Below are 24,373 nucleotides of genomic sequence, written 5' to 3'. Positions count from 1 at the left end.
TGATGTAATCCTTGCTACAGCATTAGTGAGCATCACAGTCTGCCTTCCACAGCCGTGTCCCTTCTTTCATCACCCTGCTCTGTTGTACTTGTTTGACTTGTTCCTTGGGTAGAGAGAGAAGGAAAAGTCCACAGGGGGCCTGGTGGTAGCTTGGCATGTTTGGCTCAGTAATTCAGCCTTGCAGATCCTGAAACAGTGCTGTTTGCTGGCCTGCTGGTTGGAAGGGTGAGGCTTGGTCCTTTGGAAAAGTGAGACTTGGTCGTTGTGACCCCTCATGGGAGGCATCACATGGCAGCACGTGTCTTCAAACCCTTTGGACAAAGCATATGCAAAGCCTATTATGGAGCTGTGGAATTTAGTCCAATCACGTTGAAATTGGGTCATCCTTTGTTAGTGTCACTTTTCAAAGTCTCTGGAAGTCAGCAGTGCACAAAACACTCGGTGCAGTGCAGCCCACAGAGGTGGAAATAGAGAGCCTGGGAATGTGTGTGATCCTGACAGTGCTGATGTGAGCTGAGCTGAGCAGAGGGGACAACTCAAGGTATCGTTGTGTCACCAGCTGAGGAGGCTTGATGGAGAAGCCCTTGGATGAGCTAATTGTTGGAGCATTCTTTTCCCAGCCCTCATTCAGCATTCACCCACGAGCAACCTTAAAATCCACCAACTTTCCTCTAAGAAAAACAACTCCCAGTTGTCTTTCTATTTTGGAAGTGGGCTGTAAGTCAAACAGCTTTTCATCTTGATAGAGATGCTTTTTAAAAACCATGTGCGAAGTGCAGCCGTTTGTCAAGAAGGACTGGGTGCTCTAGATGCTTTCTCATCCAAGACCTGAGTCAACCCACAGCTTTCCTGGCTGGAGAGAGTCCTGCCAGTCCAGACTGGCAGACCAGGGCACACTCTGGAAGCAGAAAAGGCAGAGCTGCCCCTGTGAGTGACTGCATTCCCTGGTCAGACTCTCGCCGACGTCAAGAATCCACATCAGCCTCTATTGCCAAGTGCTTGACACATTTTGTCCTTCTGCTTTGTTTATCACAGTAAGATTGCAAAGCCCAGGTTCAGCCCTTTCCAAAATCACTTAATAAAAGGATTCCATCCTTGGAAAAGACCCCTGTGTGTCTTTGGAGCAACAAAGAAAGGAAGTGCCGTGCCTGTAGCTGAGGATCTTGGAGAAATCCGTGGCAGCACTTGGGCACTGTGGTGATGATTGCAGTGTAAGAACCTGTACAGGAAAACAAACACCTTTAGGACAAGGAATCAGATCTTTTAAAGCTTTACCAGAAGATGTGCCTTGCTGTTGGAAGCAGTGAAACCTCAGGACTAGGCAGTGTAGCAGCATCTCCTGTGCCATCACATCTCCCGTCCTGTTTCTAACATGGAGGGGGAAGATTTATCTGGAGAAGAGAAAGTTTCTGATGCTTATTAAAATTTGGCTGAAGCTCTGAAACTCAAGGGTTTATATGTTTTCCAAACTAGTGGGTGGTTCATTCTAATTCTGGATATGCAGTTTATTCACATACACAACTAATCCTTTTCCGAATCCTGTTAAGTTCTTGTTCTTCTTAGTATCCTGTGGCAATAAGTTCCAGAAGCTAATTGTGCTTGTGTTGAGCTCCCTTGATCCACTTTACTCATGCTTGCTTTAAAATTTAAGTGTTGTTCTGAGAAGCTTGGTTAATATTATTTTTTTTTTTGCTGTGAGATAATCTGTGTTCTTGATCCCATTTGTTGCAACGGGGCTCAGGGGCTCCGGGCTGGAGGGGGAGAGCAGGTCAGGTTTTGCCTCAACTGTTGCAAAGTTGGGGAAATTCCGTGCCTCAGTTTCTGTAACAGCTTGGAAAGCACGAGGAGTGAGCCTGTGTAGGCAGCCAAGGCAAGTGCAGGGACACAGCTGTGGTTTGGAGGTGAAGCTGGACAAAAGCCTTGAGTGAAAAAACAGCCTCCTAAAACTGAGCTTCCTTACCAGGCTGTTCCAGTATTTCTGAATTCCTTAAAGAAGGAGAAGAGGAGAATGCATTATTTCTCTTAATTCTGGCCACAGGAATTATTTTAATTTTTTAAAAGGAAGCAAACAGGTGCCGGATGAAGAGACGATGCAAACCCTCACGCTCCGTCACAGCCCTGGGCTGCGCTGGCTCCACAGTTTTAATTCCAGTGATGAATCCGGGTCTCCTCCAGCTGGAAGATTGCAAACAGTGGTCTGAACCATTTCTGGATCATTCTCCCTCCCTCTGTTGACTTGCAGCTCGAGCTTTGTGCCGCACAGTTCAGCTGGAGCTCAAGGAGGGTCCCTTTGTCTGGGCTGCAAAGCCTCTGTCCTTTCGTCCCCTCTGCGGTTGAAGGCAGCACCCCTGATTAAATCCTCGAAGAAGCAGCAATTCTGTGTGCTCATTACTCAGTTCTGGCTATGTTCTGCTTAATAACTAAACAGTAATTAGCTCCACAGTTTTGCTACTATACTTATAATAGCCCCCATTAAAGTTATGGGGTTTTGAGGCAGTAATGGCTTACAGAGTAATTAACGAGCAAGAGGCTTTTATTACTACCTTTATTTTTAGCCTGTGCTTTACAAGGCTTTCCTGCCAAACACCAAAATCTTAGAGAGAGGCTTTTCCTGGTGTGGAAAGGAGCAGGGATGTGTGTGGAGCAGCTGGAATGGCAGAGCCCTGGTTACAGAACCACATAATCCCAGAATGGTTGGGGTTGGAGGGGACCTTAAAGCTCCTCTCCTTCCATCCCCTGCCATGGGCAGGGACACCTCCCACTAGCCCAGTTTGCTCCAAGCCCTGTCCAGCCTGGTCTTGGACACTTCCAGGGATGGGGCACAGAATCATAGAATCCCAGGATGGTTTGGGTTGGAAGGGACCTTAAAGATCATGGAGTTCCAAGCCCTGCCATGGGACGCTTTTCCTCAGAGCAGGTTTCTCCAAGCCCTGTCCAACCTGTCCCCTTGGCCTCAGGCTCTGCTGTGCTGGGGGGTTGCTGAAACCTCCCCGTGCCTCAGTTTCCTCTGGCTGAGCCTGGGTGTGAATTCAGAAGGGTTTTTGGGTCCCAGGGGTTGTGCTCCAGCTGCTCCGTGGATTTTGCTGGGCAGAGCAAAGGGACCAGCTCTGCCTTGTGCTGCTCCAGCATCATTTTTCAGCAGGGATCAGAACCAGTCGCTTTTGCAAAAGCAAAAGGAACCCTGTATTTAGATTTAGGGGATACTTTGCCCAGAGGGAAAAGCTGCTGGTGAGAATATACTTTTTTAATCCTGAAATGTGAGTATTTATTTATTTTGCAAAGCTTTTGTTGCAGGTTTTGGCTGTGTTTGTTTGTTGTTTCCCGGCTGTTTTGGAACACAACTGTTTGCTGTGTTTGTTTGGGGTTTTCTGAGTGTGTTTGCCTTACATCTAGACAATGTTTTTACTCCAGTGCCGTGTATATACACAAACTCAAATCAAGCCGTTCTTCAGTTTAACGTTTTTTAAATCACTTCTGTTCGATGTGGGCAAACCAAGGATTAATGACACTGGGGCTGAGCAGCCCCAAAGGAGGGAAGAAGGTAAAACTGACTGTAAAGGTTGCAGATCAAATTAGTGCTTCCTATGGCAAGTGTCAGAGCTGATGCCAATTAAGTTGATTTAAAAAAAGAATCTTCACTGTTTAATAATCCAGCATGTTACTGACACGTGGCTCCAGGCTTTATTAAAGCTTTTTTATTAGATGAGTGCCCTTTCCATACTGTCATGCCTCGACACCATTGCCCTCTGCCGGAGGATGGGGTTCTCTTTCGCCATGTGGCATCAGATTCTTTCCAAACACCTTTGTTTTAGAAGTATTTTAACCCCGAAATCACTTGCATTTGAGCTGATGATTTGTGTCTTTACCTCGCTTTTTCGAGACTGGAAAAAAAAGAAATAGGAAGAAAGTATACTTTCTGTAGTGGGAAATAGAGCTTGATTTTTTAAATGGATGTTTAAATTTGTTCCTCCTCCTTCTTTTCCCTGTGGAGGAGGAGATAGCAGAAGCCTTAAACTGACAATCTGAACAAAGCAGGTTTTGTTTTGAACGTTTTCAGTGGAAAAAGAAGAGTGGTATCATGATGGGGAAGGGAATAGAGGAGCCCCTTCCCTTCAAGGGAAGGGCCTTAAAGAGGAGCATCGTTTTTCCCAGCCCAATTTTTGGCTGGTGCCATAAACAGCAACAAAAAGCATAGTTTGGCTCTGGCAACAAGGGATTTTTGGGATGCAGGGCAAGCCCTCTGTCATGGGCTGTGAAGCTGTGATTTCTCTCACCAGCAGTGTAAAATCACAGGCTACCATGTAATTCCTGGCTGGTGTTGCTCACAGGAGGACATGGATTTCACCCCTGGCAGCTGCAGCACGTGGCAGTGAGGGGGGAGCATGGTTTTGTTGCCCTGGGAACTGCTGTCACCCTGGACCAAGGCCCTCCGTGGTGTGCTGAGAGGGAACATGCTTGAAATACTTTGGATGGAGATCTCACAGCACTCACAGCAGCCCCAGGGGAGCTCTTACCCTGTCCTTCAGTGGGGCTCCTCGGGGTCATCAGTAAAAGCAATCCCTTCAGGAACTGGCAGGGAGCAAATGCCTTTGCTGCAGGGCAGAGTCCCTGGTGGTCCGTGGATGCAGCTCAGGGTGGGTCAGAACTGGGGGTCGGGCTGTGGGCTGTGGCTCCACATTCCACCCATCCCACTGTCTCCATCTCCAACTGGGATCCACGCTGGGGTCGTGTCCCTTTGAGGCACAGAGGACATTCCTCACAGCCACCGAGCTGACTCACATCTGCAGCTCAGAACGGCCCAGGGTGCAAGCAGAGCTCAGCCAGCTCCAGGGGGGAATGGAGGGGACCATTCCCTGTCCCCTGGAGCTCCCTGCTGCCAGCCCAAGCCAACAGCTCTCTGTGCTGGGGCACGAGTGGGCTGTGCTGGCCCTTGGCAGCTGGAGCTGCACAGTGACAGCTGATGGACCAGGGAGCTGCCAAATGCTCCATGGTAAATTAAAAGGAATCGATGCTGGAGAGACCAGTGCACAAATCACTGGAGCCTGCTCGTTTTCCCTGGTGCTCAAGGGCTGGAAATCAGAGCAGCAGCTCAGCCCAGAGGTGCCCATTGCCCACCCTACCGAGCCCAGGGTCAGCCTGTCCCGTGGGAGGGGGCTGAGTTGAGCCTGGATTGGCAGGAGGCAGGAAAAGGCAGCTTTGAGGTGGGAGCGCTGCGTTTGGAGGAAGCTGCCCCTGACAAACAGGGCATTTGATGCGTGCCAGCCCACCGTGGCAGCTTGCCACGGGCTGGGAATGGACTCTGAGTGGCTCTTTTAGCCTCTCATTTCCTCCCACCCCCTCTCCAGCGGCAGAGCCCTTTCCTGGGTGCATTCCTAGGGAAGGCACTTCACCGGGGAAGGGGCTGAGGCTTTTCAGCTGCCCCTCATGGCTCTGCCCTACGGGGATGCCCAAGGGACGTGTTCCAGCTTTATTAGAGGATTCAAAGGATGCCAACATTCCGTGTCCTCTGCTCAGCAGCTGCAGGGACAGCAGAGATGAGGCCACATGCTCTTTCCTGAGGGCACTGTGCTTCAGCAGGGCTGGGCCAGCGGGATTTCTCTGGCTCCAAGAGCCCCGAGAGCTGGACAGGGATGCAGCAGAAGGCTGATGTTTGCTGGAATAATTCCTCCTCTTTCTCCCTGCTTTATTTGGTCTGCTTTCACCAATGAGAAAAATGAAAGAACTCTGAGTGGGGGACTGGGTGTTTGTTGGAGTTGGCTGGAAATTTTTGATGAGTTCAGGTTTTGTATGTGTGGGAAAAAAAATGGGTGCACTGAAACTTTAGTTGAGGGATATTTTTTTTTTTTTAGGGACAAAGCCCAGCCTGTGTTCTCCTCACCCCTTGTTTTCCCTGGTAAATTAATACCTCTGTGATTGGAGTGCTAATTTGGAAGAACCGGGCTCTGTCCAGCAACTTGAATATCAATATTCCTTTAGGGGGACAACTTGTCAGTTCTTGGAGCCATTTCGCTCCCAGTCTTCCACTGGGCTCAGTGCCGGAGCCTGACTGTACAGCCCAGTGGCCAAAGCATGGCCAAGGGAAATTCAGATCCATCCAATTTGGGCTAAGCAGGGATTTGAACCTGGATTTCTCCACGCTACCAAGAAAAAGCAAGCTCAGGGACAACATTTGCAAAGCAGCATCACATCCACAGCCCAGGCTCGGGGAGCTCGCTCTGGTTTAAGGAGGGGATCTGATAATTTCCAGGTCACTGGTGGTGATGGACCAGGCAGTGGGAGATCAGTGCTTTTCCCAGAGCAGTTTTTTCCCTGTGTCTCCCACCGTGGTGTTCCCGGGCTCTCCCTTGCACTGCAGCCCTTTTAGCAGCCGCCTAATGCGTTCCCCCACATGGGAGCAGTGGCACTAAACTGCTACCCATGTTTGCAAACTGCCCACCCTGCGTGGCCCTGCTAAGTGCTGTGCTTTGCCTGCCAAGCTGCTTGGATGAAATACAGTCTGCTTAAATCTTGTATGTGCTCGTGTGGAATCAAACTAAGCCGTTGTGGCACTTTAATACACTCCAGCCGCAGCACCTCTGGGACGGAAGGAGTGAACCTGAACAGGCTGCTGGAAGCCTGGGCTGGAATGCCAGTGGGATGGGCTGAGCTGAGAGGAGTAGTGATGGGAAAAACGTGGGATCACCAGCTGCACTGGAGCTACACTCCCAGGAGCAGAGGTGCAGCCGCCCCGAGGGCTCTGCCCGGCCCAGGGACAGGGTCTGGAGGGTCACAGCCCTTGCTGATGGGTCAGCCAGTGATTTGGTCGTGATGGTCTCTGCTCTCTCCTTGGCCTTGGGCCTGGCACGTGGTGTGTGAGGCTTGGCTGCCTTGTGGTGAAGGTCCTTTTCCCCTTGGAATGGTTCAGACGCTGCGGCACTGAGCAGCTTTCGCTTGGCTGGAGCAAGGGCCTTGCTTGACAAGTGCATGCAAAGGAAAGCAAGGCTCTGCACACCCAGAAGGCATCTCCCTGGAGGGGTGGGACACATTGCTGCTGCTCACTGCCCCAGCTGGATTTGTTCTTCTTGAGGAGATTTGTGAGCTCTGGGAAGCAGCTCCCCAGTACTTTTCTCTGCCTACTCGCCTTTGCTCTCTGTTGCAGGTTTCCTTCCAAATGATTCCCTGAAGTTCCTGCTGGCAGCTCCAGCAGTGCCCTGCAGAAGTGCCCTCCTGCTCCTGGTCTCAGCAGCCGAGGCCCCTCCAAACCTGCTTCTGCAATGGGTGGGTTGTAAGCACTGGTAAGACCCACGAGTCGTGTCGCCTTCGCTGCTCTCTCCCTCTCTCGCGTTCTCTCTCTGTCCCTGTTCCTTCTTGCCCATTTATTTCTGTTCTCCATGTGCTCTGCTGTTCTGTCTCTGGGGTTTTCACTGTCAGGTAATGAGGAGCTGTGGGTCCAGTCAGTCTTGGAGATGCCGAAGAGACGAGACATCCTGGCTATCGTGCTGATAGTTCTGCCCTGGACACTACTAATCACCGTCTGGCACCAGAGCACCATTGCTCCACTGCTTGCAGTGCACAAGGGTGAGAGAAATCAAACCAGCCCATGCCAAGTCTGTGCATCCCTCCCTCGTCCTCATCTCCTCTCTCATTTCATTTCTTCATGGCAGCCCATGCTCATCTCAGCTCCCAGACCATGCTCATGCAGGAGCCTCCCCACTTCTGCTGTAGGGCCAGCCCAGTGCTCGTAGGGGTTCCTCACAGACATCAAACTCCAAGTCATGGGATGTGCTTACTGCACTTGGAGAGCTCTTTGTGGCCTAAATCCAGAGTACTGCTTGTCTTTGTTCCCTGATGAGAGGATTCCCTTCCTGCTGACCTTTTCAGCTCTCTGCACACAACTTTCCAGCAGGAAAGCTGCAAAAAGGAGAGCAGAGGAAACAAAGCTGCTGCTTGAGACGTGAGGCAGAAAGCACCTTTTAAGGAAAGCAGCAAACTGGAGCCCTTGCACTTGAAGGAGATCTCACCTGCCTGGTGGAGTTACAGTGCTATGAGAAGTTGGCTTCCACACTGCCTGTCACACACTGCAGGAAACAGAGCCCTGGCCCAAATCAGGTGACTGAAGGAAGTTCCCAGGGAACCTCTCTGGCCTGAAGGGTCTTAGTTTTGATCCTGTTCATGGCACAGCATGATATCTATCTATCTTCCACAGCAGCCATATCTAAGGGCTGTGGAAGCTCTCGGGGGCTGGAAGAAGCCACGCTGCCTTCTGCCTTCTTCTTGGTTCTGCCCTTCTGCTGAGGGCAGGGGGGCAGCTGGGGGGGCTGCTCTGTGGGGAAGAAGGCTGGCTCATTTTCAGGTCCCCTCCATCCTTCCTGGCCCCTTCCTCTGGGAGATTCTCTTCCCTTTTCCTTTTGGTGTTTGTCCCCATCCTCCACAGTTGATTATCCCTCTGCTGATGTGCAACTTGAACTGTAGAAGTTCAGAGTCTGTCCTGAGCAGCTTTACCTTTCCCCTGACAGCCACCCATGAAACTCTGAGCAGGGAAAAATGACTGTGATCCCCTCTGGAAGGTGGACAATGTTTCAGAGGATGAGGGATCTGCTGGGCTCTAAAACAGGACTTTAAATACTACTAAGAATATGCTGTCTGCCTGTAGAGCATTTTGATTCACTGCCCTGGAAACTGGCAGCTGTTTTCTGTGAATGGCCAGTGAAGTTACAGCACAGAGACTGCTCTGCTCTGACTCAGTGACTTACTGATGACCTTGCTAAGACACTTCTCTGCTTCTCTGAGCCTCCAGTGGAAAGTGAGTGGGGATAGAGACCGACCTGAAAGCTCTTGAGAGAAATCATTTTGTTCTTGTGAAGCATTTCTGAGGTCCTTTGGTAGCAGGTGCTGGAAGAGATGTGCACCTGGAGATGCCCAGAACAGCAGTGCTGCCACGTGCCAGGGTTTGCAGCTGAGGGTTTGACCTGCAGGGGTTTGCAAACTGTCCCAGGCACCGTCCTGGCTAATTACATTTGTGTCCGTGTCCAATGCATTTTGCAGATTTATTTTTGAATTCATTCCAGTGTTCTCTGCTTTCAGAGGGCTCTGCTATGTGATGATGTGCTTTGCCTTATATAGGGAGTGATATCAGCCTGTGCAGGACACCTCATCCCTACTCCCTCCCCTAAATATCCCCCCTCCCTCTGACAACGCCATGGAGTACAAGGCCCTCATTTGGTTCAGGACTGCTATCAAAGTCTGTGCAGCTGGAAGAATAACATGCTATGAAAAAACCATAGGCAGTACCCTGCTGGGTCAGATCTAATGGCTGTCTGTTCCTCTTCTTTCTCATCTGAAGTTCCTGGGAGTAGCTGGTTTTGCAAAATCTGTGGCTCAAAGTATTCTGTGCCCACTGGAGAGGCAGGCTTACATCCTGAATGGAGGTCTCCCTTCATCTCTCTAGACCATGGCATTCCTGCTGCTCTGCAGTGGAAACTGTGGAAGTTGCACCCTGGAAAACCAACAGGTGCATCAGCGTTGTATTTTTCCTTGAGCTGACGGTGAACAAGTCTATTTGCAAGGGTTTGACGTGTTTGGATCAGTGTATCTGATCTGTATGATGTTCATTGTTCACATCCACACTGCTGGATGGGCTGCTCTGTTCGGAGGTTGGTGGGATCTTTTTGAGGAGAGGTTAGTCAGAGGCAGGTGAAAGTCTCTGCAGGAAAAAGCCTACAATTACAGGCTTTAATTCCTCTCCATTGCTGGGTTTGAAGTGTGTCTTTCCCCACTTCTCTGTGCCCCATCTGTGCCTGTCAGAGAGCAGAGGGGTTCTGCAGTGTCCTGCTGCTGGAGGTCTTCACTGGGTTGGTGTTTTCCACCAGTTAGTTCCCTGCCTCCTAATCCAGGTGCTCCAGTGGCTGAGTGCAGAGCCACGAGTTCTGTCCCACTGAGCATGGTGCCCAGAGCCCGGGAGCTCTTCGGGAATGTTAGATCATCAATCCACTTGGCTATTTCCTTTATCTAGATCTAATTCCTCTACAATCCTGTCTCTTCTGGGTGCTTTTTGAAGCTGCTTCTTGTGAGCTCTCCTCAGCGCTGTCCTGAGCTCCCGGGGCCTCGTTCGGTGCTGGTTTTCTAACAGCAGAACCCTCTTTTCTCACGTGTGTTCGTCCCTGAATCCTTTATTTATTTGTGTCCCTGTTTATTAAAGCCTCCATCCAAGCCTCCTTTCCTCTGAGCCCGCGGGGGTGACGTGCTGTTAGCCAGCAGCCTGGCTCGCTCGGGGGGTGTCGGACGCCCCAAGTCCATGCGGCTTTCTCTTCTCTCCATGCCCTTGCCCAGATGATGGTGGTGACTCCCAGCGTGATCTCGCTGCAGGCTTGGACTCCAAGGAATACTGCCTGTCGGACCGGGACATTGTGGAGGTGGTGAGGACAGAGTATGTTTACACGCGCCCACCCCCGTGGTCGGACACCCTGCCCACCATCCACGTCGTCACCCCCACCTACAGCCGGCCCGTGCAGAAGGCCGAGCTCACCCGCCTGGCCAACACCCTCCTGCACGTGCCCAACCTGCACTGGATCCTGGTGGAGGACTCCCAGCGCCGCACCCCGCTCATCACCCGCCTGCTGCGGGACACGGGGCTCAACTACACCCACCTCAACGTGGAGACCCCCCGCAACTACAAACTGCGCGGGGACATGCGGGACCCCCGCATCCCCCGCGGCACCATGCAGAGGAACCTCGCCCTGAGGTGGCTGAGAGAGACCTTTAACAAAAACAACAGCCAGCCCGGGATTGTTTACTTTGCTGATGATGACAACACCTACAGCCTGGAGCTCTTTGAGGAGGTAAGGCTCTGCCTGGAGCTCTTTGAGGAGGTAAGACCCTGCCAAGGGGTGGGGTGAGCGTGGGGTGGGGGTGAAAAATGCTGTGAAAAGTACTGGGCAAGTCCTCTCCTGAGCTCTGCATCAGTCTGCTCTGGACAGTGGTCCCACTGCACCCATCCTCAGGTTTTCTCTGGGGCTTCTCCATTCTGTGTGTCTCCCAGAGTCATTCATCCAGGAACTAACACCGTGCGAGGTCCAGGAATGTTTCTGCAGTGTTTCATATAGCCAAGAGGAGAAACTGTTTGCAGTGTCTTCCCAAGACCCATTTCATCTGCCAGGATGCACTGATGCCGTTTGCATAAAGAGAAATGAGCCAGTTCAGTCCTGGAACTGATAATCCCATGACTTTCCCCATTTCACATATGATGGAAATTCTTCAAATCGAGTGTGTGAAGTAACAGGAACCTCAGTTTACCTGTGGCATGTGATTAGGAGGCAGCTTTCACTGCAGAGGAGGCTAATGAGGAGCTGCCCTCCCCTGTGGGGAGCCTTGGTAGGGTTGGAACATCCCCTGCAGTCCAACATGCCTGTGCAGAAGCACCTGCCTAGAAGAGAAAGCTCGGCCATGCTCCTTCCACACCACATGCTGCAGGAGATTCCCAGCTGGTTCCTGAGCTGGTGTTATCCACCTTCCTTCTCCAGCACTTGGCTGTCTGTTAATTCCTGTCAGTTCATGTCCCTGTACAGGACCCAAGAGTCACCCCCTGTGCCCCAGAGGATCAGCCAAACCCTCCTGGAGCTCTGGCAGCCTTGGTGCTGTGCCCACTGCCCTGGGGAGCCTGGTCAGTGCCCAACCACCCTCTGGGGGAAGAACCTTTGCTTGAGATCCAACCTGACCCTCCCTGACACAGCTCCAGCCATTCCCTGGGTGCTGTCCCTGGTCACCACAGAGAAGAGAATTTCAGCATGTCCTGACAGTATTGTTGGGCTTGAGCAGGGGAAGGTTTCCATGTGCTTCCTCACCTTTTCTGTTTGTTCCACTCCAACTGGGGCTCTAAATGAACTCCTGAGCATCTCCCAGTCTTGGAGGGTGTTACAGTGCCAGCTACACTGTTCCTCACCTGGCTTCTAGCTCAGAAATTACTTGTTCCCTTGCTCTCCTGAGGCCAAACTCTTGCACAATGGACAAGAAAGGAGGATTGCTCCCTTCCCTGCCAGTTGCCAGTTTTCCTACCAGGGATCTCCTATTTATTTCCTCATACATACCTCTTTCCCTTCCCTGATGGCTCTCACTTTAGCTTGGACAGCCACAGGAATACACACACTTTTAAAAGCTGAAAGTGAATTCAGACTGAATTTCTTTCTTCCCCAGACCCCTTTGAGGTTGCTCTGGCAGCATCTTGAGGCAGACTCCACACATGAATAAAGCAGAGAGGGTTCCTTCATTCACTTATGTGCTTTGCTCGTAGAGCCTTCTCCTCTCTGATATGTCTCTGCAGTTGAGGTCACAGGGAGCCCAGGAAATGTGCTGTGAAATGCAGGAGACACACATTATTGCTCCCTGTGGACAGGGGCTGCCGTGAGCATCTGTATAATGCAGAAGGGCAAGTGCCAGAGCTTTTCTGCTCTTGTTTGCAGTAATTAGCAGTGATGAGATTAGCTCTGGGAGATCCCTGCTCTAAGAGACCGAGCTGAGAGCAGAACAGGAGGCTGAGCCTGCCAGAGAGCAGGGCAGGGTGCTGGGGGTGAGCTGAGTGGGCAGACTGGCATCCAAGGCATCTGCCTGGGCAAGTGCAGGCAGCTGAAATGGCCCCTGGTGGCTCTTCTCTATTTCTGGTGACTCTGTGGGGAGCAGAGGCATCCAGTGCTGTGCTGATGGGTGGGAGCAGCTGGAAAGCACCGTGTCTGTGCTTCCCAGCTGCCCCCGAGGCTGTGACCTGCAGGGCCTTGCTCTAAAGATGCCTTTAGCCTTACCGTGGCCCATGGGCTGAGACTGAGCTTAAATACCTTAGCAGAGACCACCTTTCTTCCTAGATATGCCATTCCTGCATTCCCAGGATTGAACAAGGTGCTTCCCTGCTGTGCCTTGATTTCCCCAGCTGCTCCATGTGGAGCCCCACAGCTCTAAAAACCTTTGGACAAAAAAGAACCAACAGCCCACTCATAAATCCCCGAGGCACTTATTATTGGCAGCTTTGTTTTTAGTGCTGAGCTGGTTCCGTGGCCATCCATTACCAGTGCTGTTTTTAGCTGCCACTTTCCAAAGCACTTTGCAGAAACAATCTTCTTAACACCAATTTGTAGATGTTAAAAAGGACATTCTCCTTTATTCACCGTGCTGCACATTTGGAGGAGAGCTCCTCTAATTGAATGTGCCAAGTGACAGATGGACAGGGCTTTTTATTACACATACTGTTTACATATTCATTAGATGCTCTTGCTTACTTAATACATATTCATTAGTTTGCTTTACATAGCCACACCTATGTTGGAAGTTCTTCTTTGGTCCTTCCAGGGTCGTGTTCATCATCTGGACCTCAGTTCCTGGGCAGGTACAACGTCATTGTGTGCCACCACCAAAACTGAAACGTTTGTTCTTTATTTTATCTGGGTACACAGAGCTTAGTTTACAAAATCACAGAACCAACTAGGTTGGAAAAGACCTCTGATATCATCGAGTCCAACCTGTGACCCAACACCACCTTGTCAACCAGACCACATCCAGTCTCTTCTTAAACACCTCCAGGGACAGTGACTCTACCCCCTCCCTGGGCAGCCCATTCCAATGGCTGAGCACTCTCTCTGGGAAGAACTTCCCAATGTCCAACCTAAACCTGCCCTGGTGCAGCTCAGGGCTGTGTCCTCTTGTCCTGCTGCTGGTTCCTGGGAGAAGAGCCCGACCCCCCCCTGGCTCCCCTCTCCTGTCAGGGAGTTGCAGAGAGTGAGGAGGTCTCCCCTGAGCCTCCTCTTCTCCAGGCTGAGCCCCCCCAGCTCCCTCAGCCTCTCCTCACAGCGCTTGTGCTCCAGTCCCTTCCCCAGCCTTGCTGCTCTTCTCTGGACCTGCTCCAGCCCCTCCATGTCCTTCCTGAGCTGAGGGCCCAGAACTGGACACAGCACTCCAGGGGTGGCCTCACCAGCACCGTTTGTTTGAGTTACATCCCTTCTCTCATTCTTGAGGACTTCTCCACGATTGTGTTGTTCCTTATTTGGGCACTGTGAGCAAAGTTTCTGTTTCTTCTCTCAGCTCCTCCAGCCTTTCACAGGGCAGTGATGGTGTCCAAGGCACAGGGGGTGTAACCCGGGCTGGCGGCTCCAGCAGGAGCTCGGGGTTGTTGGTTCCCAGGCGAAGGGGTTGTGTTGGTGTGTTGGGGGTGTTGGCAGCGTTGGCAGTGCCCCCACCTGCCCTTGTCTCCTGCCCCCAGATGCGCAGCACCAGGAAGGTGTCGGTGTGGCCGGTGGCCTTCGTGGGGGGCCTGCGCTACGAGTCCCCCAAGGTGAACTCGGCGGGGAAGGTCTACGGCTGGAAAACCGTGTTCGACCCGCACCGGCCCTTCGCCATCGACATGGCAGGCTTTGCTGTGAACCTCAGGCTGATCCTGCAGCGATCTCAGGCCTACTTCAAACTGAGAGGGGTCAAGGGGGGCTACCAGGAGAGCAGCCTGCTCCGGGAGCTGGTCACCCTCAACGACCTCGAGCCCAAGGCTGCCAATTGCACTAAGGTATGGTCTTGTCCTCGTGTCCCTCCTGGGCTGTGAGGGTGCAGGGGTGGAGGAAAACACATTCAGCCCCATCATTTGGTCACTTCATAGAATGGTGGAATGTCCTGAGTTGAAAGGGGCTCACAAGGATCATTGATTCAACTCCTGGCCCTGCACGGACACCCCAACAATCCCACCCTGTCCCTCAGAGCATTGTCCAAACCCTCCTGGAGCTCTGGCAGCCTTGGGGCTGTGCCCACTGCCCTGGGGAGCCTGGGCAGTGCCCAACCAGCCTCTGGGGGAAGAACCTTTCCCTGAGATCCAACCTGAGCCTGCCCTGACACAGCTCCAGCCGTTCCCTGGGTGCTGTCCCTGGTCCCCCAGAGCAGAGCTCAGTGCTGTCCCTCTGCTTCCCCTTGTGAGGAAGTTGTAGACAGCCACGAGGTCTTCCCTCACTCTCCTCTTCTCCAGGCTGCTCCTCTATGTTTTCAGGGAGCAAGGAAGCTGGGAATGGGTGATTATGCATTAAAATGTGTGAAGGGCATTTATCTGTTTTGGTTGCAGGCTGCTAGCAGCTGCCTTGAAATATGGAGTCTTCTCTCCCCTGTAACTGTTCTTCTTTCTTACATCACCCCTAGAAAACATCCTTATTATTTTCAAGGAAACTTCATTTGGGGGAGATTTTACTGCAGTCAGTAAAATCTTCAGGAAGCTTCATTTTGGGGGGATTTTTCTGCAGTCAGTTAATTATTATTTGACTGTACACATTGCCTAGGAGCCTCCAGGTCACGGAGCAGGACCCTGTGTGCTAAATAATATAGAAACTCCTTGCCCTAAAGACTTCCAGTCTTAGATGGGAGACAACAGATTACTATCTCTCTGGGATGACAGGTAAAGTGTGAGGCACAATGAGACAATGCTGGTTAATGTGACAGGCATCAATCACAGCCCATCAACCACAGAGGTGCTGCCAAGGAGTTTTGAAGCTTCCTGAGTGGGTCCCCTGAGCACTCAGGTGTGCAAGGGCTCCTCTGAGGTCAGAGCACTCTCACACCTTTGTCTGTAATAGGCATCACCCAGGCCGATTTAGGGAGCCTTTATTGCTTAATTATCCCAACAGGATTATTCTTTTTTTTTTTTTTTCTGCAAATAAATTGTTACTGCCAACAGTCCCAGGGTTGGATTCAGGTCTCCATCCCTTTTTGGGTTAGGAAAAAAAAAAAAGGTGACGAAAACCCTTTGTCTCTTTCCATCTGCACTGCTCCACAGCCGTGGAAAAAACAAGGATCTCAGGGTTCAGGCAAGGAATCCAGCAGTAAGGAAAAGGAGTCAAGGGAAGGAGCAAGTTTGTATTATCTGATACCTGCTGTGCCTCCTCTTTTAATCCACATGTCTATGGCTGTGCCTGTCCAACGCTGGGACAAATAGCACAGCCAGTCTCCCAAGGGTGGGAAAAGAGATTGGGTTAAAATTAGATGCCTGGTTTTGGGCAGTGTGTGCCCTCCTAGCTAACAGGAAAGCACTGGCTGGAAATAATTCTGTTGCCAGCAGGCCAGGAGAGATGGACAGGTTGCTTTTAGGCTGGTGTACAGAAGATTAGGGGTGTTTACTCCATGCCCAGTTACGCAGTCCTCGGTGTATTGTCCCTGCTGTAAATAGCTGCTGGGAAGAAGCTGTGTTCAAAGGCTGGGGATAGGAAATGACGGTCCTGGAGGAACACAGGGAGGAAGGAGAGGAAGGAAAAGGTTGTTTCCAGGCAGGAGGAAACAAATGGTGCTGTCAGCCAGGCTGCCGTGGCCGTGCTGTGACACGGGAGCTGGTGGAGTGGGGAGGGAGCAGGGATTGCTGCCTGGGATCCAGAGCAGACTGTGTTTCTTTTCTTGGCTGGGCTGGGGAGATCTTACAAGGGTCCTTGTTGTGAGCTGAATGCTGTCTGCTCCTGGCAAGCTCTGAGTGCAGCTTTGCAGGTCGGGTTTGCCTCTCTGCCTTAGCTGGTGCCAGCAGCCTCCATTTCCCAGTTGCTGTTCTGCTCGCCCATTTTACCGGGAGCAGAGTCCGGACAAGCAGCAGAGGAGGACAGAAGTCAGCTGGAGTCTGGGGTCCTCTCACCCTGAGGTGGAAGCACAGACTCCTCTCTCACCGTGCTGCTGTGCTCCCATCACTTGTCGTGGTTTGCTTCTGTTAAACACCTGTTTGCAGCGAGGTTTACATTAAAAATTATGATGTGCTTATATAGAGTCATTAAGGAGGGATCAGAGAAATATGGAAGATAAGCATAGACATCTGTTCTCCAAAAATGCTGCTTTTCCTGTGTGCACTGCTGCTGCTTGTAATATTTATCAGCATTCAGCCCACAAATGCACTCACCTGCAAAAAGCTGAAGCTTAGGCCAGAGGCCATATATCCTGCTTATTTTCCATGATTTGGGAACTGTTCAAAATGAAGGAGAAAGTAAAGGAAGTCAGTGTTACTTGCTGAGGAGAAAGTTATCCCTCCTTATCAGGAGGGAAGGGTTGGTTTCTCCTGGAGTTGTAAGGAAACAAGGCTTTGTTTTTCACTGTATTTCCGTGGTCTGCTGCTTCTGCATTTGCCCACACACCCCCCCAGAGCAAACCATCCTCTCTTCAATCCACTGACACAGGAGAGAGGTCTGAAATTCTGTCTTCCCACGAGGTTGGGGGACATTTTGCTCCCCATTTTCTATTAACACCTTGGGAAAACAATCTGCAGTGTGCTCAGCCAGGATCACTGAGTGGCCCCAGCTACTGAAAAAGCCTCAGCTCGAGCTGGCACAAGAGGACAGACCACAAAGTACAAGGTCATTGGAAATGAGGCATCTCATTCCAGCTGCTCCTGGAGCCACTTGTTTCTCCAGGGAGACGGGCATAGGTGGGTTTCTTCGGATGAAGCAGCTTCTGTGCACTCTCGTGGTCTGGGCAGCAATTCCCTGGGATTGAAGTGGTGGCTGAAAGAAGTCGTTCCTGTTGCCTCCTTGTCTCTTGGCTGAGTAAAATCTGAGATGAAGTCTGTGGGTGGGCAGCTCGGTGTTCAGGTGGATCCTGTGGAAGGGCTTGTCTGGCAGCTCAGCACTGCCTGGGGATGGTGTCTCTGAGCTTCCAGGCAGGTGCTCGTGGGCACTGTGAATGCCACAGTCTGGGGAACAGGTTGTTGTCAGGCACAGGCTGGAGAACAGGGAACAAACCTGTCGTTTCAGCTTGCTGTCTCTTTTTCTTCACATTTCATTCATTCTCCCTTTCAAATAACAATTATTGAAACCCTCCACGGAGGGTCTGTGTGCTTGAAACCCCGTGACCCCTTCCCACTTCAGCTCTCCTGTTTGCTTTTTAATTTCCTGTCAGAAGACAATGAATTATTCTGCATGGAGATGAATCTTTGTAATCCCCTGAGATCTGCTTTGAGTCCTGTGATTCTGAATGGCAGAGCTGTAAATGATTGGAAGAGTTTCTCAGAAGTAGAGTTTTTTTCAAGTGGAGTCCCTCGGGTGACCTGTATGAAACCACTGCTCAGGGGAAGTCAGATCCTTGGTCCCCCTCACTCTTTGCTCTGTTGGTGCACAAGCCAAAGCTTCCCTGAGGCATAAAACAAGCTGCCTGTGGGAAAAAAATCAAGCATTGGCTGAGAGGAAAAGCAGGTGTTTCTGTGCTAAATGGTGATCTCCCTCCCACGGTAAAGAGCACAGCATGAAAAATGCTAAAAGCTGCTGTATCGAGCTGAAAACGTGGAAAATGGGTCCATTTTAGTTAATCTGATCTGTCTTTTTTGGCACTTGGCTTTAACAATGCAGAAGTGGGACCCACTTCAAGGGAAAGCTCCTGATGTGTCATTGTGGTCTTGTTTATGGGGTGTGAGTTGCTGGACCGTGAGCAGGGCTGAGTGTTTATGTGTCAGGAGGGGAAAGAGCTCTTACCTGCTCCTGCTGGAAAGGAGAATTGGCCACAGGAATTCTCAAGCACCTGGCCTGCACTAAGGTTTACATCTCCTGTTGTTGGATGAGGACCTGTAACTGATGCCTGCAGAGCCCTGAGAGCCACTTGTGGGACCTGTTTGGTTTTGCCTTTTCATGGGAAGCAGCACAGTAATTGCAGCAGCGTTGCTGTGGTGGGTGAGCAGGGCTGGGAATAAAGGGTAACTTTGATGAGCAGGCTCAGAAGTGGTTGTGGGGGACGATGAAATGGTTTTTTGGACCCACTCCAGCCAGCAGTTGGTCTCTACTGCCTTAGTATTAGGCGAGATTTAAGCCCTGCACAGGAGGTGACTGCTCACATCAGAGACAAATTTGGTCAAACAAGCTTCTTGGGAAGGCAGGGGTGCTCCCCTTGAACCAGGAGGGTTTGAAGAGTGCTTTGTTCATCCTTTAGAACACAGAGCATGCCCTCGTTTTTCAGCAGAGCAGGGGCTGGGTGGGAATGGTTTGCAGACACTGGGATTCAATGTGCAGAGTATTGTCATAGCAACCAGAGGGAAACCCCTGCAAGGTAGGAAATATCAACACTCAGGTGAAGGGAGGCAGGAAACCTGCTCTGAGAGGATAAAGCTGCTCCCAGCAATCCAGGTTTTAGGAGCAAAGCAATAAGTATAATTGAGTCTAGTGAGGAGGAGAGTATTTTAAACAGCTTCCAGAACCATCTGAGCCAGCAGCACAGCACAGCTAGTAGAAACTATTTACCCATAATAGCCCCCCTGAAATGTTCAAACACCTCATATTTTGCCAGTTCTCCTCCACAGATGTTGATCTTTATGAAACTCTGCTGCCAAGGCTGAGGGAAGCTTTTAGTAGAAGCTTCAGTTCTGTTTTAAGCAAGTTAGAGTGGGGATTTAACGTGATACCTGGTACAGAATAGGGGGTGGCAGCATTCCAAAGGAATTTTGGGGGAGGGGGTTGGAATTTAGAGGGGATATGGTAGGGTAAGGATAAGGCTTGCTGGGTTATGAAAGGAGCCTGGAGCACGTGGGAAGCAGGGATGATTCTGGAACCAGCTCCTGCATCGTGCAGCTCGGAGGCAGCAGAGGTTGCAGCAGCACTGCAGCAGCACTGTAAGTCCCTCTCAGCTCAGTGACACCCTCACAGCTTTTTAGGGTCTGAAAAGACTTTAAGAGTGAAAAAGAAGTGATAGTGAGGTTAAGGAGCAGGCTGATGTCTTCTCCCCAACAATGGATTTTCAGGGACGCACCGAAAACTTCCTTTTACATTTCCCACGGCCAAAGGTGATGGGAGCAGCTGGTGGTGCTCCTACAGCTGCCTCTTCCCTCTCTGATCCACCAGTCCCAGTGTGACCTGAAGTGCCAGGAATTTGCCCTTCCCCTCTGAGCCAGGCAGGTGACTCCACTGGCCAAGGATGCAGCAACATGACAACCAAGAACCAGAGTGAGGAACTGGCTCTGTGGGGAAACACGGCTGTGATTCCCTGCTTGTGAGGGAGCTGCCCTACCCCATTGGGAGGCTGATGAGCCTTTTGAGGAAGATGGTTGATAACTGCACGGAAGGAGCAGGTTAATGTCCCACGACAGTACACTGTAAAATGGGTAATTTCTGTGCACTGTGCATCTCGCAGAGCAGCAGCTCTGCCTAAGTGAAGGTTTATGCAAAGCCCCGCTCAGCGGTGAATGCACCATTAGGCCCCGGGGTGGCTGCTTAAATTGCACTATTGATTTAATGTGCAGGAATATTTGTTAGTGCAGTGGAGGGGTGCAGCTAATGACTTCTGCTGGCTTCTTCAGATTTTAGTCTGGCACACAAGGACAGAAAAGCCCGTGCTGGTGAATGAGGGGAAGAAAGGATTCACAGATCCCAATGTGGAAATCTGACTGTGCGTGGCTGAGCCGAGACCAACACCAGGTAAGAGCACATGTTTCCAACAGTAATGAGAAGCTGGACAATGGCAGGGAAAAGATAAAAGCTCTTTTAAATGAGCTTTTCTGTTTCCATTTTTCACATCTCTGACCTTCCCTTACTGCTAAACTTCTCCGGACCATTAGTTAACCTCTCTTTTTTTTAAGTTAATCAATATTTAAGACAGGCTGCTAAAGGGAAAATGCCTGGTGAGAGGTTGAGAAGGAGAAAAAATGCAGGGAGTAGGAGTTTAGGTAGAAGTTATGCTGAAAAAAAAAAAAGCCTTGTCTAAACAAAAAGGTTGCCTTAACTGTGCTAATATAGCTAAAGGACAGGGGTGAAGGGTGGGGATTCATCCACCTGAGGAAAGCTAAAGCAGTTATAAGCAAAAGGATTTTTAAGTCAGGCAGAAGCTTTCACTGAAGGAAGAGTTTAATTTTTATCCACATCAAAGCCACAGAGAGTCAGTGACAAGGTAGGGAGGGTGTGGATTAAAGCCCACTGAGGTGTTTGTTTATCTAAGGTGAGCATGGAGTGTTTTCCTCAGTGGAAAGGAGGAAGGAACACACACACTGATGGCTGACTTGCACTAGTTCATGCCCTGGCTCCTCACCTTCACTACCTGAGCACCCTGGTGCATTCAGCCTCCTGTATTTCTCGAGAGCACACTGCAGTTGGTTTGCAGGAGTGAAGGATGGGCTATTCACCTGTGTCTGCATCCAGGCTGTGGAGCTGTGCTTCATTATTATGAGGAGAAAACTAAATGCACAGCTCCCTTTAATTGGAGCGCAGAACCAGGCCTGGAGGGGAGAGGAGGTTGCTGCTCTTGAGTACAGAGAAGAGCAGCAGAGGAAGGGGGTAGATTTGCTCAGCAGTGGTGTATTTTTAAGAGTAATGAGCTCTCTTATGGCACATTCCCTGAGGGCAGCTGGATGGAGCCCTGGCTGCTGCAGGGGCTGCTCTGTGGCCCGTGGCAGGGCAGCAGGAGAGCCTGGCCCCCGTTCTCTGAGTTATATATATCAGCTGTGCAGAGAGGCCGTGGCTCTTCAGCGCTGTCACAACTGCTGCTCCCCAGCCCAGTTGCTTAGCAGCAGAACTCACGGAGCTGAGCTGGGTTTTGGGCTGCTTCCAAGGGGTAGCAGCTAAATGCAGAGAGGCAGAAGGGTGATATACATGCTGGTTGTGTCTCTGTTGCAGAAAATTTCTTCATGCACAGCCTGCAAGGTTCCTCTCCACAGCATCCGACCGGCCAGCCAGGCAGGAGCCAGGACCTCTGCTGACTTCCAAGAGTTTTAGTGTACTGAAACCAAGCACCACTGCATACATAATCCCCCTGGATCCCCCTGCCCTTCCTCCTGGACTTGGAGCACAACCAGATGCTCCGGAGGTGGAGAAAAAGCACAGAAAACCCAGGACTGACGTGAGCTCCAGGACAGGAGCAGCTGCCTCGAGGGATGCTCGGTTTGGGAGAAGTGCCCCAGGGCTCCCTGCACTGGAGCCTGGCCCAGCTGGAATGGGGGGCTGGACTGAGGGGCTGTTTGACAGGACCTGAAGGCCAGGGTGGGAATGTCCACAGGAGTGTGTTGGCCCCAGTGAGTGGTTTTTCCTGAGACACACGAACCCCGTGTGCGACGTGAGCAGCTCTCTGTCCGTGGAGGGGACAGCTGCCTTCTGAGATGGCACCTTAGCCCTTAATTTTAAACCTACTTTAATCAGTGTTTATTACGCTGCACAAGACAGGGGGAGAGGGGGGAAAGCAAGGCAGGTTAGAACAAACCCATAAGTATCAAACAAACCCACAAGTATCACTGTTCTCTTTGTATTCCCTTTTCCTTCGCTGGTTTCATGGTTTGGAGGGCACTCTGACACACTTTGTGTTCATGGAATCATAGGAGGGTTTGAGCTGCAAAGGAATTTAAAGGTCATCTGCTCAAACCCCTCTGCCATAGACAGGGACACCTTCAACTAGACTAGGCTGCTCAGAGCCCTGTCCCACCTGAATATTCCCAGGGATGGGGCATTACCCACCTCTCTGGACAACCTGTGCCAGTGTTGCACCACTCTCATTGTAAAAAAATGTCTTCCTTATATCTAGTCTATCCTCTTTTAGTTTAAAATCATCACTCCTTGTCCTATCCCTGCTAAAAAGTTTGTCCCCATCTTTCTCACAAACCCCAGCTGAAGAGATGCAACACTTGGGGGGCCTCACCAGAGTGGGACAGAGGGGCAGAATCACTGAGCTGTTCATCTTTACCAGTTCACCACCCTCTCTGGATGGAGTGATGTTTACAGCACGTGGTTCTTTATTCATCCACACTAAAATAATTGCAAATGGAGTTAATGAGATTGTTGGGGACCTATACCATAATATTCACCCAGATCTTGGTTCTGTTTAGCCCTAATTTGGTTCACGTGAGCGTTAGGCGTGGCCTTCTCTGAAGGATGCTCCTACATAAAGGCAAATTTCCACTCTCAAAAAAATAAAGTTAACTGCTTAAAACTAGGGACCGAATGCTAAAAGGTGATTTTAGTGCATTTCCCATTTGACTGGAATGTATCCCTCAGCCCCAGCCCCTTTTCCATGCTCCTGCAGAGCTCCTGGTGTGAAAAGCCACGCTGGAGCAGTTCCCAGAGTCACCTTCTGATGGATAGAGCAGCACCCTTGGAAAGGGGATCCTGGGCTTAGTGCTGTTTCTCCAGCACCTGGCTTGAGGGAGGGTCAAGGAAACCTTTAGTCACCTCTTCCCTGCCCTGTAACATCAAAGGACCCAGGACAGAGTTGGTGGAAGGGTGTTCTCTGATGAAATCATGTTTTGCTTCTCAGTGACAGACACAGGACTGGGCAGTGCAGAGGAGGGACCTGGGTGCTACTGCCTTGGGTGACTCTGTGTCTGCTGAGGAACAAACTGAGGTACAACATGTCCCTTTACAAACCCCCAGACTTCCTCCCCCTTTCACAGCTGTTGTCAAACCTTTGATCACCCCCTGCTGTCCCAATTCTTTCAAAAAAAAAAAAGGTCTGAAGCACAATTTTACCTTTGAACTGAGGGAAAACGTAATCCTGGAAATAGGCTTGGTTATTTTTAGCCCTAACAGGTAGAACTGTTAAAATGCTCTGGGTTTGATTATTGGCTTCACGGTGCAGAAGTCTCCCCTTGGACTAATGACATTGTGTATTTCCTGATGTTTCAAAGGAAAATATTTTTTTTGTAAGTTATTTTCTCCCTCTGTATATCAGAACCATTGGGGAAAAGTTGCATTCTTTAGTTCCCAGCCACAGAAGCCTTTACAAAAACGTTCCTATAGATGCAATGGCTGAAGCACTACTTGGATAGAAAGTGTTGGATGCTGCTGGGAACGGGGGTTGTTATCCTGGATTAAAATAGTAGTTCTTTGCACTCAAGCAGATTAATCCTCTTGTTGTATTGGCTTCCCAAGTTCCCTTCAGTCTGTAAACCCTACAGTGGAAAGAGACATTTTTTCAAGGACTACCAAGTTCTCATACCATTTAAACAGTTTCCAACTGATGTCCTCTCCGAGCTGCACGTTTTGGTTCACTACTCTTAATTCCAAGCCCTGCTGGGTTGCAACCTTCCCTCCTTGGAAGGAAATAACTTTCAGAAAATGCAAAGGATGGAGTCCTGAGCACAGCCCTGCACATTTGCTCTGGTCACACGAGCCTGGGCCCTTCCAGCTTTCCCAGAGGCAGCTGTGGCCCTTGGGAACAGGGATAGATATGTCCAGCTCTGGCCAGGATGGAGTGTGTTACAGCTGCACTGTCTGTTCTCAGTTTTAAACAAACTGTATTTAAATTTGTTAAATAAAATGATGGTTTCTAAGAGCCAGGATACCCTGCAACTCCATTACAGAGCCAGTGCATGGTTGGTGTTTCTCTCAGAGCCCGAATCCTGTTCCTGGCACAGAGAGCAGGGACTGAGCAACTCCTTGGAGGTTCTGAATGGATTCACAGCTTGAGTTTGATCTCTTCCTCTCCCTAAAGAGGCTGCAGCTCCTCTGTGACCTGGAGC

The 24,373-nt window shown here is 50.6% G+C and overlaps 1 protein-coding gene across 9 annotated transcripts in view; it reads left to right on the top strand.

Annotated features, from left to right (window-relative positions):
- The window catches only part of B3GAT1 (beta-1,3-glucuronyltransferase 1), a 52,307-nt gene extending 29,940 nt beyond the window's left edge, over positions 1-22,367 (top strand). For 5 of the 9 annotated variants that reach the window (XM_039379984.1, XM_027721006.2, XM_039379983.1 and 2 more), the window contains 6 exons: positions 7,139-7,257; positions 7,411-7,557; positions 10,309-10,817; positions 14,219-14,515; positions 20,234-20,351; positions 21,543-22,367. In XM_039379984.1, the coding sequence (XP_039235918.1) occupies positions 7,254-7,257; positions 7,411-7,557; positions 10,309-10,817; positions 14,219-14,515; positions 20,234-20,320 (1,044 nt within the window). In that variant the 5' untranslated portion in view covers positions 7,139-7,253 and the 3' untranslated portion in view covers positions 20,321-20,351; positions 21,543-22,367. Of the gene's footprint in view, positions 1-7,138; positions 7,275-7,410; positions 7,558-10,308; positions 10,818-14,218; positions 14,516-20,233; positions 20,352-21,542 lie in introns of all 9 variants that reach the window. The other 4 variants (XM_027721011.2, XM_027721010.2, XM_027721009.2 and 1 more) reach the window with 4 other exon arrangements.
- Positions 22,368-24,373: the final 2,006 nt, after the last annotated feature.

Source organism: Pipra filicauda, unplaced genomic scaffold, assembly GCF_003945595.2.
Source record: "Pipra filicauda isolate LSUMZ 115617 unplaced genomic scaffold, ASM394559v2 scaffold182_size1470994_pilon, whole genome shotgun sequence".
Classification (NCBI taxonomy): domain Eukaryota; kingdom Metazoa; phylum Chordata; class Aves; order Passeriformes; family Pipridae; genus Pipra; species Pipra filicauda.
This window is presented reverse-complemented; position numbering and strand designations above follow the sequence as displayed.